At 40.0% G+C, this 17602-nt stretch overlaps 1 protein-coding gene across 18 annotated transcripts in view; it reads right to left on the minus strand.

Annotated features, from left to right (window-relative positions):
- LOC122866084 (transcription factor 4-like) overlaps positions 1-17602 on the minus strand; it is a 267666-nt gene that overhangs the window by 83171 nt on the left and 166893 nt on the right. The window contains exon 1 of one of the 18 annotated variants that reach the window (XM_044175266.1): positions 10936-11748. The exons of 16 other annotated variants lie outside the window; for them this stretch is intronic. In XM_044175266.1, the coding sequence (XP_044031201.1) occupies positions 10936-11004 (69 nt within the window). In that variant the 5' untranslated portion in view covers positions 11005-11748. Of the gene's footprint in view, positions 1-10935; positions 11749-17602 lie in introns of those variants that run through there. One more of the 18 variants, XM_044175267.1, reaches the window with a different exon arrangement.

The raw sequence follows: 17602 nt of genomic DNA on the forward strand, positions 1-17602 counted from the left end.
ATAGATAGATAGATAGATAGATAGATAGATAGATAGATAGATAGATAGATAGATTAGCTTTATGTTTTTGTTCAGAGGATGTAGTGTCAAGCATTAATATGGTGACAGCAGGATATGGACCCCAAACTCTGTTAGGCTCTGTTATTATGGGTGTGTGTATTTGCGTGTGTGTGTGTGTGTGTGTGTGTGTGTGTGTGTGATATTTTTGTAATACAGCCTAGCAGTGCCAGCGCAGGACAAAATGGGCATCAAACCACTGGTCCTCTCAGTGTGGCACACCAGCAATCGCTACAATGCCCCAGTGTGTGTGTGTGTGTGTGTGTGTGTGTGTGTGTGAGGGCCTTTTAAATAGCACACATCTACACAGATACTAGCCCACTTCAACATGAAAAAATGTATCATTTGCTCCTCAGAAATAAAAATAGATCATGTTGCTCTGTGTTTCATTCGTAAGTCAGTCAGTCTAACATGGAGCAAGGCATTAACACTGCAGGGGTTGGGGGTGCAATTCTCCATATTTAACAGACAACACAAAGTCCGAACAACTAATGTTGATTTGTAACTACTTTGCAGAGAGAAGGGAAGACATTTTCCTTCAACATATTAGACAGAACAATCATACTGAAGGCACTTGTAGTACATTCTCCAAAAGTTATTCAACTAGAAGGGCATCTGCAAAAATAAGACGAAACGAAGATTTAATCATTTATGACATTTGAAAACCGAATATGAAAAAATTTATGATTTGTGTACATTAATGAGTTTTGAGGACGACAGTGTTGAGAGGACGTTACAAAATACTGACTTGTTCTCCAATGTTCAGAGGAAAACAGAGGTTGGTTTGAGTTTCGTTGGTTTCAAAATTTCTGATTGTGCAGCTAAAGAAACAGAAATTTTGACAAAAAAGAAAAAAATGATAAATTATTAATGCTCCAATTCTAAATTCAAATAAAGACAGTTTACTATTTAATATTTAGAAAAGTAAATTCACAAGATTTTACGTTTTTAAGGACTTGCAGACATTAGTTAAGGAACTACACCTACACTTGTTTAAGGTTAGTGAAAAAATGTTGTCAATAGTTTAACATTAAAGAGACGTCAACACTGACTGCTCATGTTGCTGCCTTCAAATTATTATATTTTAATCTTTAGAACTTTGAGCAGAAAAATTCCACTTGTGAAATTGTGAATGCTACATCAGTGACGTTTATAAAATGGACACTTTATAAATACGACCGCACCTGAAGGTACCATATAAGGGCCACCAGCATCAAAGACACAAAACACTCATCCACCTCTCTCACTGAACACTGAATTGTATGATCCTCACATAAACTGTCACTGCCACTGAAGCGAACCTGCTAACAGAATATGTGTTTGCTGTCTGAGCTAAAACACACCGGTAACTGCCATTCAGCTGTACTGTGCTGCATTGTGTTACAGTTTTGTTTTCTTGTTGTTTAAAGTGTGACAGCTGTCCAGTGTTTATCAGCGAGTCCATGCAGCCTCCCTAACAGCTCACCACAGCATGACTGACCCACTAAAACACACACACACACACACTTAACAAAATGAGAACAGCCCCATTTCCACTTTGATAATGAAGACTGGGTAGGTTTTATGTGTGTATGTGTGTGTGTGTGTGTGTGTGTGTGTGTGTGTGTGTGTGTGTGTGTGTGTGTGGAGAGGGGCTCAACTGTGAACAAGTGCATCAGGCCTGGTTTGGAGTGTTGTCTTATACACACACACACACAAACCCACACACAGCTTTTCTTTATTCTCTTGCCAAAACTGTTAACTTACTTAAGCTTGCTTTTTGCTTGTGAAGCTTGTGCTTAGTATATATGAGAATAGGCTTTAGCGCGCGCACACACACACACACACACACACACACACACACACACACACACACACACACGAAAACAGAAAATCAGCCATTGAAGGTCTGAGCGATAGCAACCACACAGCGGAGAAACCAAATACCCCTGAACACAGAAGAATCATGTAGGATAGACAATCACAGCACAAAGAAAAGAGCTGAAGTGATAATGTAGTACAGACAGTATTTTACAACAGTACAGGACATAAAACCCCAGCTGGGGTTTTGCTATATTTTATGAAATTGAAGCGTGAGTGAGTAAAACTCAAACCAAAGCACTGAATAAATCCTGTGCTACAAATGCATCATTACTTCTTCCAATACAATCAAAAGTAAAAAAAAAAAAAAAAAAGCTGAATTTTACATCAATTACTTTCTTCAAATATTATTATCCTGCGTAGATAAATTTAATAAAAGCAGCCTAATCACAAAACAGCAGCATCCACGCAGTAGCCACAAGTATTTAGTATGTTGTTTTATAGCCTTCCTAACATCACAGTTAAAAATTCATTCAAACCAAAGCCAAAATGGCATCTAGCATGACTGAAGTGCAGTTCAAAAGTAGCAAATTCAGCCCAGCCGCTGATGTAAATTTGTAAACATCAGTGTACTCAAGATGTCGAATTTACTGGCTGATATTAAGGCCATTGCTTGCAGTGTTTCAATAACGGATCCTTTACTTTTGTTCGTTTTTTCAGCTATGTGCAATGTCACATTTTCTTTAAACACTACAATACCCATGAGCCTCGGTTCAGCACAAGCGACTATTACTATGGAAAGGGTTGTGTCATATTCAGAATGTTTTGTCGCTGTTATCAGGATCAAAACAGCGCACCACAGCTGCTGAATTGATCCAAAATGTATCCAAAAGTATATAAATTCAATTTGCTAGAATTTGTTTATTTAACAAATTCTACAAAGCTAAACCTCTAACTGCAACTCAACATTAGCCACATAGCAAGAGAGTCTGAATCTCCATGATAAAACGTTTCCTCCATAAAATATAAAGTGGATGGATGGATTTTTAGCATTCTAGCTAATGTATCTTGTAGTTGAAGCTAGCATTAACTTCTGCTAACCTCATGTAGCAAAAATGTAACATGTCAGGTGATTAGTGCACTATATGTAAATGAAACTAGCATTAGCTTTAACTACATCCAGTGTCTTGCATACTAATCAGATGTGGTAACTAACAAGCTGACATTTTCGAAACACAAATCAGTTCAATAGATCAGCGATCAAATTATCAGTTCCCAATCAGAAATGGATAGAAATTAGCCTCGTCCCCAAAGACAGCCAATTAGCAGGTCACAATCACTGACACCAAGGTCTCTAGACCTCCAATATGGCTGCCAGAGGGCTTGTTACTGTATATGCAGTTAAAAGGCCTTGGTACCCTGATGGTCTGTGTAGATCTACAGCCGGCCAACCAGATACATGAACCATCATCTACTGCTGCTGCCCGTCCTCGTCTGCCAGCTGACCTTGATGTTCAGAGGTCCTATCAGGTTGGCAGGCACTCAGTCAGACACTGGGAATCAAACCTGCGACTCAGAGACACAGAGCTTCTCTTCCCATGAACAGGTCAGGGTGGAAATTCCCAGCTATCCAATGAATGCCGACCCATTCTGCTCTGCTACAGTCCACCTTCCCTTATGGGACATACACACACACACACACACACACACACACACACACACACACACACACACACACACATACATACGGATGACTCACTGTTTGACTATGTGTGTGTGTGTTGATATGCATGCACATCAATTTGGCAGCTGCGACCTTGCACATTAAAGTCAAGGGTTTATAAAGAGAGCGAGAGAGAGAAACTGACCAGTCTGTGTTACATCCTGCATATTAGCAATGAAATACAGGAGATCCTGTGTTTATTTTCGCTGTTTTTGCCAAATTCCAGTTGCATTCTGGCACATTATCGTTGGTATTCTGGGTGTCACAAAGTTAGACTTTAAAAAAGCTTCCTGAGACCAAATATAAATAAATTGAACAGCTTTTTGGACAGATTGAGGAGAGTGATTGATTTCAACAACACAAGTATAGAGTCTGTACTGTAAATATAAAGGTAAGCATCAACAGATAAATCAGTGATCAACTGCAGAGCAGCAAGACTCAGCCAGGTGTTGAATAAATACAGGCAATACAAAAAAATATAAAATGAAGACAGGGGTTACCACACACCAAAAAACATAATTAAACCTTATTTGTTGACATTTTTTAAGGTCCACCTTGGATTACATGGGTATCTCTTTGAATGAAATTGTATATTTCCTAACACAATAATGTATGTGAAGCTTGTGATAATACATTCGAGCCACTGATGTCACACCTATGATTTGTTCTCAATTGACAAGCAAGACACTTGCAGAAACTGTTTAAATAAATACCAAGATATTATAAATTGGATCAGAGCAGAGTTTTAGTGTGGGACAAGCCCTCTCTTTATTAAAGGTAGGTATACGTTTATGTGGATGAAAGTAAGTAAGTAGTAAGTAAGTAAAATTTAGTATAGCACCTTTCACAGAGCAAGGTCCCAAAGTGCTTCACAAGAGTAAAATACTGTCTGTCTATCTTCAAAACTTCTGATTCTGCTGCTGAAGAATATGACTAATTCAGACAAAAAGACAAATAATATCTGATAAAAGTGCAAATTCATGACAGTTTAATGACCGCTATGGTCTGATATTTATAAAATTAATTTTAGGACATTTGCAGGCCTTTATGGTCTGATGGAAGGGTTAGGGTTAGGGTAGGGATACATCTGTTCAGTACACCTGAAAAAACATTTTAAAACACTACGTTTGTAATGTTGCAGTTCAGACATTTAATCCTACACGCTGCATGCTGCCTTACTCTCAGTTCATCTTCCGTTCATCTCTTTTCATTGCAGGTAAACATAAAGCACTTTAAAAAAATAACCTCAGATAACCAATAACATCACACATCATTTAAATCTCACAGCCACATTTTAGCACGACACAGAGTGAGGCTGCATTAACCCCTGACCAAAAACCACACATCAAAAAATACATAAATAGGAAGTAAACAGTAAAGATGAACCTCAATTTAACACTAGCACTTAATAACATATAGAAACTTGCAGCAAATGAACCAGAGCCTACTGAACTACATTTAAAAAAAATATACAAAACGCATGAATATGCAAAGCACGTATATATGAATGAAAGCAATATTACACCTTTATGCAAGATTAAACAAGAAAACGTCTAATCACTAATGACGTGCTAATTACCCTTTCCCCTACATTAGTAATGAAGAGCAGAAACATACAAGAACTCGTGAGCGAGAGAGGTCTCATCACACGTCCACAAAGCATACTGCAATCCACACTACAAATGCACACAGAGAAAGTATGGATGCCAGTTCAACTAAAATTTTAAAAAAAGGAAAATAAAACAAGAAAATGTCTCAGTTCTGCATTAGCAACTGGGTTGATATTTTTAAAACATGTGGCACCAAATACAATAAATTCTTTTCATTATCAGTTAATCCGTTGGGATATTGATTAATGATTTAATAATTAGGTAAAAATGTCAAAGTTACCAGAGATTAAAATGATATTTTATGACTTATTACATAGTCTGAGAGGTTCTGATTAAACCCCCCAAAATATTCAAAGAAAAAATCTATGTGTTGTAATGTGTTGCATAAATGTCAAAATAATTCAGAGAGAGATGACTTCAACAACAAACAAACAGAAATGATCACAGGTACGTTTGAAAGCATCACACACCTCTGTGAGACAGATTACCATAACCTAAAGGTGGTCAGTAAACACATCACTATTTCATTTTTTACTTACTTCTTGTTTAATAAAAAAAAACCCATAGTGTAGTGTTTTAAGACTGCAGTATGTGTGTGTGTGTGTGTGTGTGTGTGTGTGTGTGTGTGTGTGTGTGTGTGTATCAGCGGCATCAATGTCAGATAATCTGATGCAGAAGGATTAAGTTTAAGCCTGAATGGTGTGTCAGGCTTTAACCGGCCGGACAACACACACACACACACACACACACACACACACACACAAAGTCAGTGGAGAAAAACTGAATGACAACAATGAGAGGGCAGCACTTTACACACACACACACACACACAGATACACACTCACATAAACGATAAATGTGTTTATCGTTGCATACAAAAAAAGGTTCAGGAGAGTGTAAGTACTCAGAAACACTTAACAAACACACACAGATTTTTATCCTCCAGTACAGAGCAGAGGGTAATGCACACACACACACACACACACACACACACACACACACACACACACACACACAGAAAGACAGACAGATTTTTTCAATGTTAACAGAATTTTTTCATCCTTATATAAAGATAGGTAACGGCCCATATAATTGAACGCACTGTACATACACAAACACATACATTACACACATTAAAAAACACATGAACTTTTTTAGAATGATATAATTTTAACCTGAGAAAGGTTCAAAACAGAAAGTGTAGTAAACTACAAACACACACTCATCAAAGACAGAAACATGTTTTCAGCATTTCTAAAAAGAAAACACAAATATGAAGAAAAGGAGGACGTTCAAACAAAAACACACACATTTACAAATTCAAACACACACACTCATATAGCAACGGTTAACATAAATAACAAGGTTCATACTTGTACACAAAGAAAGGACACGCTAATCGACACATTTCTACACAAAAATATACAAACACGCAATAAAATCAGCTTTTTTTAGTTGTTCAAACAGAATAACTCAAGCAGATGGAGATAGAGTCCTGCACACACACACACACACACACACACAATGCGTCTATTTATAAAGTTGTAATTGCATAACACGCTGTGCTCTAATTCCAGCCTACTGAGCACACAGGACGTCCACACACTTTGGCTTCACAATAACGACACACACACACACACACACACACACACACACTCACTAAAAGTCGCCTTTACCGTGTATTTCCTCCTCATATACACAAGAAAGTGCACATGAACATGTGAAAAACACACTCTCATTTTATGCTTGCATGTAGACAAAGGCAATGTAAAGAAAAAGACCACACTATCAAACACGTGCACCTTGTCTCTATTAAACAGTGTCAACACAAAAACACATCGATTTACATATTTACTGCTGCAGGCGTGAAACGCTTCTCTGCAGTTTTAGTCATTTTAATATTTTCACCGGAAGAGATTTTAAACTGTTTCCATGAGTCAAGGCAGATTCATTAAACTGACATTACATAACATGCAAATATTTTAGAATTTCTGCAATTTTAATCCTATTCGTGTCTAAAAACAGTGAAACACATTTTTTAGAGGTTGATTCAAACATCATCATCATCATCATATCATTTTGGAATCTTTTATGTGCAGTGGTGAGATTTGATTCTCAGGATGAAACAAGATTTAATTTAAAAAAAACACTACATTTAAAAAAAAACTCAATTAAATGAGACATGTATATGAGAAATAAGATCAATGTTCTTATTCAACTCAGGAATTCTATCAGGACAGCTTGGCCTCAGCCTAGACTGCTTGTGGTTTTGAACTGCATCTTCTGCTGTTCGACAGTGAGAGAAACTAAAATGCAAAATTACAAGAAAATATTCTAATGGAAATGTAAATGTATTTAAATGTACAATTCTTCTAAATAACTGAAACTGAAAATCCATTTGAATCAACATATGAATATTTTCATTTTAAATTAATTTGAAAAGATAGAAGAAGAAATATTATTTTGTATCCAACTATAATTGGAGTACATTAACTAAAAAAACTATAAATTAAAAACAAAAAAAAAATTTAATCTTCCCACATTCAGAGTGTCTTTGGGCTCAGAAAAAGCAGCGGACGTAAAATAAATTGCAGACCAACAGAATCGTCAGTTTAAAGTGTGTGTTTCCTGTAGTTGCACACTGAGAGGGGACTGCAGGATTCTGGCAGGCTGCTTCAGGACTCTCCTAATTAAAACTTACTGAATATTCAAATGCTGTGTTAGCATAACAATAGCCGGCTGGCCGGGCTGGCTTTAAATGAGGCCTTTTGTTTTAGTCGAGCTTTCTGCTGCCTCATTAAGCCGCTGGAGCTTAAGTTAGCGAGCCGACAGCCGCTTACCGAAGCTCGGGCCTCGGCCCTCACCCTCCTCCTCTCTCCCCCTCGGCCCTCCCCCACACTCTCCCCAAACCAAAGCCCCAATTCAGCCTCTTCACTGCTCGGTCTCGCCGGGCCGCAGCTTGCTGCTGCTGCTGCAGCAGATCTGTCCAAGCCTTTCTGTCTCTTCTCTTAAACCCAGACCACTCTGCCCCAGTTTCCACTCGCTCCACTTCTCTGCCTCCATAACACACCGACCGGCCTGAATCTGCTTTCACGCAACAAGAGAATCACCAAAACCCCTCACACCCAGCCGGCTAAAGCCACCAAACAGCTACAAAAACGGGACACAAGAGGACAGACGACATTACTTTATTACGGCGATTCTCTTATTTGTGTGTTTTCTCTTTCTGCCACTGGACGGCAAGTGTAAACGGGCTGTGACACAGACAGACAGAGTGAGACAGGGGGGTAAAGGGAAGATGGAAAGGAGCTTGGCATCGGATCAAGACCGTCGGCACAATGTGCCATCCAGCAGCCAGCCGCCAAACAAAGCGGTGCCACGCCGACCCCCATGGCAACGCCGAACTAAAGAGCTCCGGCTTCAGGCGAAACTGCCGCGATACAAAGAAGGCCCTAAACTACGGGGAGAGAGCGGGTACAAAAAGTATAGGCTTCGGAGCGGATGGCCAACAGCGTGGGGCTAAAACGTTTGGTGGCCGGATGGAGGCCGGAGACCCGACAGCCGCAGAGAAGACAGAAGACGACTGTTGGTGTGGCGGCGTTCAAACAACAGAGGCTCTGTTTACAGCCGCACAAGTCACATCAGCTACAAAACTATCTGAACACAGATCACTGTTAGCTACAACATCAAGAAAATCAAGACATCTGCAAATTTTCAGTATTTTCACAGTCTACAAAAATAAACACACGTAAAAAATACAGGACGTATAAAAGAGATTAAATCCAAGAGGAATTAGAAAATATAAATTAAACCTCAAGGTTGAAATCAAATCAGGTTCATAAATCATATAGAAGGTCATAGATATGTAAAAACTAGAAATAAAATGCTCCATTAAAACATTTTCTGTAAATATCTAATCAAACATTTTCTCTTTAAAAATGAAACAAACAATAATTAAATGTTTGCTTGCTGTCTTTTTACATAAATATTCAAATTTTTGTGGACAAATATTCACAGCTACGGTCTTGTGTCTGATTGATTAATCATCTCAGAAGGCCTGTAAGGTGCTAGTTCAGACTTACTATTATTCATTTAAAAACTATGTAGTTGTATTATTGCTAATATGATAAGAAAGCTTAAAAAATGTGGACACAGAATTCTTTTTTTGATGATTATTTCTGTCGTCCCGTCGTCATTTTCCCTCCGTCTTCGCTGTCATCTCCTCCTTATTTTCTCTTTCTTTGCTCTTAAAGTCATGTCAAGCAGACATTAAGAGTCAAAGGTGAGACAAAGGCAGACAGATAGAGGGAGAGACAGTTCACTGACAGGTGGATCTGTAGGAAATCCCAGCCTTCCATCTTCATTTACACCTGCGACTTGCAGACATTCCTGCTGTTATGCGAGAAAACCTGTGAAATTCATTCACTTTTGCTTCGCTTTACACCCTGTCTCTCATTTCTAGCCTTCACTTCACCCCCCACACACACACACACACACACACACACTCTAAATCACTTCACCCTTTTACTGGTGTTTTACAGGTGGGGGTTACTGGGAGACAGACAGACAGACAGACAGGTTCACAGGAGGTCAGACAGCTTCATACTTGCTGGATGACTTTCTTAGATGTATTTTCCTTTTTGTATCCAGAAAGTGTTTTATGATTTTTGACACACTGTAGAGCACACGGTGAAAAATGAGTAAGTACTATATCTTTACGTATATACACACATAGACAAATATATAGATAGACAGTTGGGTAGACCTTCAACTTTCATATTTGTTAGAATGTGCTGCAGTTATATTATTTTAATGGCAAGAAAATAGATTAAAAATAATGACACAACATTGTTGATACTAATATTAAATTCAACTCTACATGTAATTAAGGACAGACTTATTTTCCAGCTTTGCCTTAAATGCATTTTCGGGGTTATGAGTAAAATAACTGAGTATTAGGCTACTATAATAAGAATTCACAAACACAATTTGAGCCCAAATTAAGACAGAAAAATCAACAATTTAGGGGGGTTTTGGGAGAAATTAAAAATATGAAAAGCCACAAGCCCCTGAATGAAACACACAACCAAACAAACCCCAAAACCACACGTTTCGCCTCAGAGCAAAAAACATTAATTCAATTCAATAATAAGGCTCTTTTTATGCATTTACGTCCATTACATTTTTTATAAATAAGAGAAAGACAGACATAAAGCTAATAATTTCAAGATGAATCGGGAAGCGTCCCATGCGCAAAATCCGGGAGACAAACAGAAGAAACGTTAGATTTAGGACTATTTTTTATATATTTTTTCTAATAGCGAAAGTGTGACACACACACACACACACACTGTAAACACACACATTTATTACAATGCAAAAGACTGTCCAACCTTTGCTGCACTCTACAACAGCTACTCTCACTTTCCCCGCTCCGCAGACAGACAGACACACACACACACACACACACACACACACACACACAATTTTATTTCCCCCGATAAACAACAGCACCGCTGTCTTCCAAAAATAAACCCCGACAGACGAACAGAAAGAGCTCACAGTCCGTTCGCACTTTGACGCGCGCCGGCGAACCGACGCGCTGTTAAGTTGGTGCGTAAAAAGCGACACTCTTCACCTTCACACCCCCCTTTCGCTCTCTCTCTCTTTTTTCTCCGTCTGACTCCCAAACCCTCGCGGAGGAAGAAAAAGAAACGGCAGAAGGGATGAAAGAGTCTGTCTTACCGCTTTTCCGTTGTAGTAGTACATCAGTGAGCTGCCTGTCATCCCGGGGATGGTGTACGCACAATACATCGTTCCTCTCCTCCGCAGACAGAAGAAAACTCTATTTCTCCTTTTTTCTCTCCGCGTGTCTCTCCCTTTCTCTCTCTGTTTTGGTTTACTACACTCCCCCCGCCCCTTCTCTTTTCTTTATCTCCACCTTTCGTCTTTTTCCTCTTCTGTTTTAACTTTTCTCGGATTTGTTATGATCTCAAACTCTCGCCGCTCCGCTCGCGTGTTCCTGCCTGCGCGTTTTTTTCCCCGCCAACAATTCCTTCAGTTGCATTTTCCCATATGGCCGAGCCGAGGCACGCGGAATATGCAAAGTAGGCAGAGAGAGAGAGGAAGAGAAGTGCCCCTCCCCTTCTCTCTCTCTCTCTCTCTCTCTCTCTCTCTCTCTCACACACACACACACACACGAAAAATGTACGGAAAGAGAGAGGCTGAAACGTAGCACGCGCACATAAACACACACACAGGCGCTCGCGGACACGCGCGCGGTCGCCGACACTCTTTCAACTTTCCACAGTAAATCTGGAAGTCATCCCTCCCCCCCTCCCTCGCGCGGAGCTGCAGTCCGCCGCCTGCCTTTGAACTGAGCCGAATATTCACTTTTTCCACCGCTTTCAGACCGCGCGCTTCTTTCAGCACACTCTTCTCCTTTTTACTCCTCCTCCTCTATCCTCTCATCCTTTCTTCTCCACTCATCTGCTTTTTCCTCTCATCTTTTTCTCCCTTATTTCCTCCGCCCTCATTTCCTCCTCTCCTCCCTCGTTTTGTCCTCTCCTCCTCCCTCCCTTGTTTCTTCCCTTCTTATTTACTCTCCTCCTTTCTTCCCTTGTTTCCTTCTCTCCTCCACTTGTCTCTCTCCTCTTGTCTCCTTCTTCCTCCCCTTTTCACCCCCTCTCATTTCTTCTTCTCCATTATTGTTTCCTCCTTTCCTATTTCCTCCTTTCTTCCCTTGTTTCCTGCCCCTGTGTTTCCTCCTTTGTTTTCTCCTCTCATGTCCTTCTTCCCCCCTTGTTTCCTTTTTATATTTTTAACATTTAACAGGCTATACAGGATCTCCTATACAGATTTCTTAGAAGCATTTAAAAAGTAAAATCTGGTCTTATATGACTTTGTTGTATAAGGCCAAATTTCAAAATATAGTCGGTTCTTCTCTTTAGACCCATTTTCCCCACTATTCCCCTCTTACATGGTCAAATGTCAAATTAAATTCCTGTATTGAATTAAATTGTATTGCATGTTTGTGTTTCTTTGCTATATCTTTAGTACTGTAACAGTCAAATTCATTTCATCTAGTCCTCCCCTGTGACTGTGTAATGTTGACTATATATCCCCTTCTTAAAATAAAATAAAAAATCATTTTTTAAATATTTCCTAAGCAACCAAGTGTGGGTTGCTATGGTGACCTGCTACCAGCAACCACCTGATGGGGGTGCTATGACTGATCATCAATTTTTAACTCACACACCAAATGTCTGACTGTCTGGAGACATTGTTATCAGTTTCATTAGTTTGATTTTTGTTTTTTTGTTTTATTAAATCCGGCTGTAAAAGCTTTTGCCTCGTTGACAACAAAGCTGAAGCATCCCTGGATACACACAATGAGAATAATCAGAATACAATGTTCAAACTCAAATTGAAGCAGCGGAAATGGCTATTACATAAACAGGTGAGGTTCAAACATCAATCAGCAAAGAGAATCTATATATTGCATGATAGGATACATCTTACGCACATACCACAGAAAGTAATACAGAAAAAAACATCATAATATCTGTACGTTCATGAACTATATGTCCTCTATAGAGGAAAATTAGCAACAAACAGTCTAAGCTTAAAACTGTCCAAAATGTGCTGATGAATGCTCAATGTGTACAAGTAGAGGCCTTAAACTGCCCAGGGGATGGAGAAATCTCCAAAACAGGATCAGTCCGTAATGGGGACACATACCATATATAAGGAACTAAATTAAAAGCTATACGGCCCGATAGACGGACTAGTCTGAATTTTTAGAGAGCAAAATATCATAGAAAAAATGTCCAAGCTAACTAGATCTGCAAAATTCATAGAAATAATCTGAATACAGCAAGGCCAAAAAGCATATAAATCTTTTTAAATAATTGAATTAAGAGCTAAATGACCCTGTAAATAGTTTGAACCCTTGCAAGAGCATATAGAAAAACAGAAATATATAATATGGAAAAATATAAAAACAAAGTATCTATACACAAATATTGTAGGGATAAATAATATCGTGTAGAAGGAAACTAATTCAAAGCTATACGGCCCTGTCCCTTAACTTGACTCTTACAAGAGAGCCAAGTAATAAATTGTGGACACAATGTACAGAGTAAATGACAAGAATAAATAAATGCGTCCTAATATAGTGGGAACCACAATGGATTATAAGAAACCCAACAATAGCTCTTCGTTTAAATCCTTTGGGCTCTCACTTTGTAACATGTGAATCCAACATGCTTGCCTCTGTAGTAGAAACTGCTGTATGTTTCATTACCTTTCAGCATGTGACACGAGTCATTGTTGATTCTGTAGTTTGTGGTCACACCTCCTTAAGAGTTGGGCGGTTCATTCACAGATGTATCCTATCATGCAATTATAGATTCTCTTGCTGACTGATGTTTGAACATCACCTGCTTACATAATAGCCATTTCCGCTGCTTTGATTCCGCTGATGATGGCTTATAGCTGAAATGCGTTCGTTTTGGGGGTTTTTCAGGTGACACCATAAATACCTCCAATTTATTGATCTGAATGCACGTCTGATTTTGTTCTGGCACACAATGTTACATAAATCACAGACAACTGGCTGTGATTGTTTAATGTGGCTTTTTATGTAAATATAATTGTGTTAAAACAACGATTATGTGTGGGGAGCTGTTCAACTGTTTATTTGCAACATGATCACAAAGTTTCATTTAAACTGGTCAGATGGTGCCTTGAAAATTAAATGTAAACTTTAAAATACCACAGAGCCTCCATTGTAAGTCTGACTGATATGCAGGTTCGCGTACAGATCCAGATATACCGACTCCCCAGATTTACCACAACACTAAGCAGGTCTGCCATGAAGGACTGTGATATTTCTAGTTGCTTAAAATCAGGTTGTTTCAATAAGCTTTAACATTTTTGGATCTGTATACAACAAGAGTGGTACAGAGATTAAAGCGATACTGCTCATCCAAATAAGTTTGGTTAACATTGTAAATATCCATCCCAGTTAACAGACCGACATTCTGCTTCAGCTTTGACCTCCCATACTTATTGTAGTTGCGCACACACAGTTTTACCATAAGGGATTATTACTGACATTTCCGGTGTACTCACTTCCAGTTTAGTTTTACCTCCGCAAACTTGATAACGCGCAGGTTCTTTGGTTAAAGGAGTACTCCAGCAATTTAGTATTGCACTCCCATAAAGTTGGGGGACTCACAAGAGACAGCTTTAAAAAAAAAAGAAAAAGAATGATCAAAAACTAAACAGCAGAGGCTGAGATATCCTGACTTTTAGTCTCTATGAGTCTAGCTCCAAAAACACTGGATCCTACATGTCCCATAATGCAAGTTTTCATTAGACCCTCCCTGGCAAATGCCCACTTCTTTCAAAACTTCAAGGTAACCCTGATGACATCATCAGTTATTTTCTCAGAACTGACAAAGCTCCTCCAGAGCTATAGAGGACATTGTGCAACCATTTTCAGTAGTATTAACTCCTTAACAAGTAAACTGATCTTCATGTGTAAAATTGGTGGATTTCACCTTCAAGAAACACAAAATCACACTAACAGAGAGAGAGAGAGATGTAGAAAAATAAGAGTGAGGGGGAGAGAGAAACAGGCAGTCACCACAACAGTCAGACAGACAGTGGTTCAGTCTTCCAAATTTCATATTAACATCGTCATCATTCATCCTATTCAAACAAATATTAGACTCCAAAACAAGTGAGCAGACCTCCCAAACCCCTCTCTCTCTCTCTCTCTCTCTCTCTCTCTCTCTCTCTCTCTCTCTCTTGGTCTCCTCTTTTTTCGGCTTTAATTTGATTAAAAAGCGGGCTGCAGGAAGGGGAGGGAGGGCTGATGCACATCTAATAAGTGGACCATCTGTCTGCAGCGCTGGCTGGCTCCCAGCATTGTACCCAACCAGACTGCATGGGAAATGAAAGGAGAGATGGAGGGATGGAGGGAGGAAAGAGGTGCAGGGGGAAAAGTATAGAACCCAAAAAGAGTGACCTGGTTGAGGAAAAGAAGCAGAGACAGCATTTTTAATTTTGTCTGACGCTTGCTTGGTCAACAAACCTGCAGAGGAGATGAAGAAGAATGAGGAGCTGAGGAAAGAGGGAGGAGGAGAAGAAGCATGAAAGAAAGAGTGCTCAATGGAGAGCATTAGGACAGGAGAGGAGGAAAAAAATGGAGGAGAGGAGGAATGTGGAGAAGAAAATATTGAGGGAGAGAAGAGGAGAAAAAAAGGGGAAAAGGGACAGGAAAAGAGAGGAAGAAGTAGGAAAGGTGATCAGAGTGGAAAAGGAGGGTGGAAAAGAGAAAAGAAGAGAGGAGAGGAAAGGAAATGAGAAGAGAGAAGGCGAGATCCGGAGGGGAGGAAAGGGGAGAAGAAAAGAAGAAAGGAGAGAAGATGAGGAAAGGAAGGAGAATAAAAAAAGGCAGAAGACGAGAAAAAGAGGAAGGAGATCAAAGAAGGAGGGAGGAGAAAAGAAAAGAGGAGATTAGAGGAACAAACAAGGATCGAGGGGACAAAAGAAAGGAGAGGAGAGAAGATGAGAAACAGAGGTAGAAGAGGAGTGGAGAAAGGGGGGGGTGAAGGGGATGAGGGAGGAGAGGAATGAAAAAATAAGGTAGTAGAGGAGACAAGGAGGGAGAAGAGGAAAGAAGAAAAGAAGAGTGGAGAGGAGGAGATGAGGTGGGATGAAGGTAGAAAAGCAATGATCTGAGGAGAAAAGGGAGGGGGGAGGAGAAAAGGTGGGGAGAGAAGGGAGGAAATGAGGAAGCGAGGGAGGAGAAAATAAAAGAGGAGAGTTTGTGTTCATTTCTGTTTTTAAAAACTCATTCAAACTGACCTTGGACCTTAATGTACAGTCTTTTCCAAGCACACACACACACTTGAGCTTTACATCTCCTGTCTATTTAAGGTGGACCGGGGACATAAAAGGGACAACAGCCATAGTCCGTCTATGCTTTAACAAGCCACCAAAGGTCACAGTAGATGTTCCTTCCAATTTTCCTCTTTTTATCCCTTTCTCATCATCCCCGCCTTCTCCCCTTCCTCCCTCATTCCCTCCTTTCTTCACTAACCTCCCTCTTGTTTCGTCTTCCTTCCTCCCTCCCGTTCGCCTCCTCCTTCCCCTATTAAGTCTCCTCATCTTCTTCCCTTCTCCAATTCCACATTCTCTTCTTGTTCCTCCTCTACACACCTCCTTTCCTCCTACTCTTCCCTGCTCCTACTACCACTCAACGTCCTCCCTCTTTCTCTCCCCCTTTCTCTCTAATCTCATCCATCTCATCCTCCTTACCTCCTCTTCCTCCTCCTCCTGTCCTCCTTATTTCTTCGTCCCATCACTTGTCTTCTTCCTTCCTTTCTCCTCCACCTCCCTCCTTTCCCCAGCTTCCACTCTACCTCGCTTTCTTCTTCTCCTCCTTCCTCACACCCTTCCTCGTCTTCTCTTTCCTCCCCCTTCCTGCTTCTCTCCCCCATCTTTCCCCTCACTCCCTTTATCCTCTTCCTTTTGTTTTCTCCCTCCTTTCTTCCTCCTCTCCTCTCTTCCTCCTCTCCTCTCTTCCTCCTCCTTCTCCTCCTCCTCTTCTCTGGTGGTGAGATGACAGTTAATCCCTGGTTGAATTACAATCTCACATTTCATCCTGATTTCATGCTGACAGGATTTTCCTTCACATTACGACGCCCAGTTGTCAATCTCTCTCTCTCTCTTGGCTCTTTTGCCTTTCTCAGTGTCTCTCGCCCTTTCTCTACATCTCTCTTTTTTGTCTCTCCAGTTGTCTGAGTTTACTTGTTTCCTCCTGTTTTCTCAGCATCTTTCTTTCCCCCTGTACTATTTCCTTTTACCTTGCTGTCTTTCCAACCTTTTTCCCTTCCTTCCTTTCCCTCTTTCTTGCTTCTTTCTGTCCTTTTTGCCTCCTTTATTCATTTTTCCTTCCCTCCTCATTTATATTGTTCTATTTTCCTTCTTTCTTTCCTTCTTTCCCCTAATTCTTCCATTCTCCTACTTTCTTTCCTGCTTTCCCCCAATTCTTGCTTTCCCTTTCTTTTCTTCTTTCTTTCTATTTTTGGAATAACTCCCTTTAATTTTCTCGCTCTCTCACACGGAGCAGTGCTCGCCTAAAGGCCTCTCTCTCTCTCACACACACACACACACACACACACACACACACACACACTCAGCACGATGGCACTTTGTTCTCTTCATACTGCCACTTTCTATCGTGAGCCTTTGATTTGAGTCTTGTTATGTTGCAGGTTTTAAAATGAAACAATAAAGTTATCGACAGGATTGAATTGAGTCGAGAGCAGGCAGCTCCACACACACACACACATACACACACACACACACACACACACACACACTGAGGAACATAAAG

The sequence above is a fragment of the Siniperca chuatsi genome, linkage group LG18 (genome assembly GCF_020085105.1).
Source record: "Siniperca chuatsi isolate FFG_IHB_CAS linkage group LG18, ASM2008510v1, whole genome shotgun sequence".
Taxonomy (NCBI): Eukaryota; Metazoa; Chordata; class Actinopteri; order Centrarchiformes; family Sinipercidae; genus Siniperca; species Siniperca chuatsi.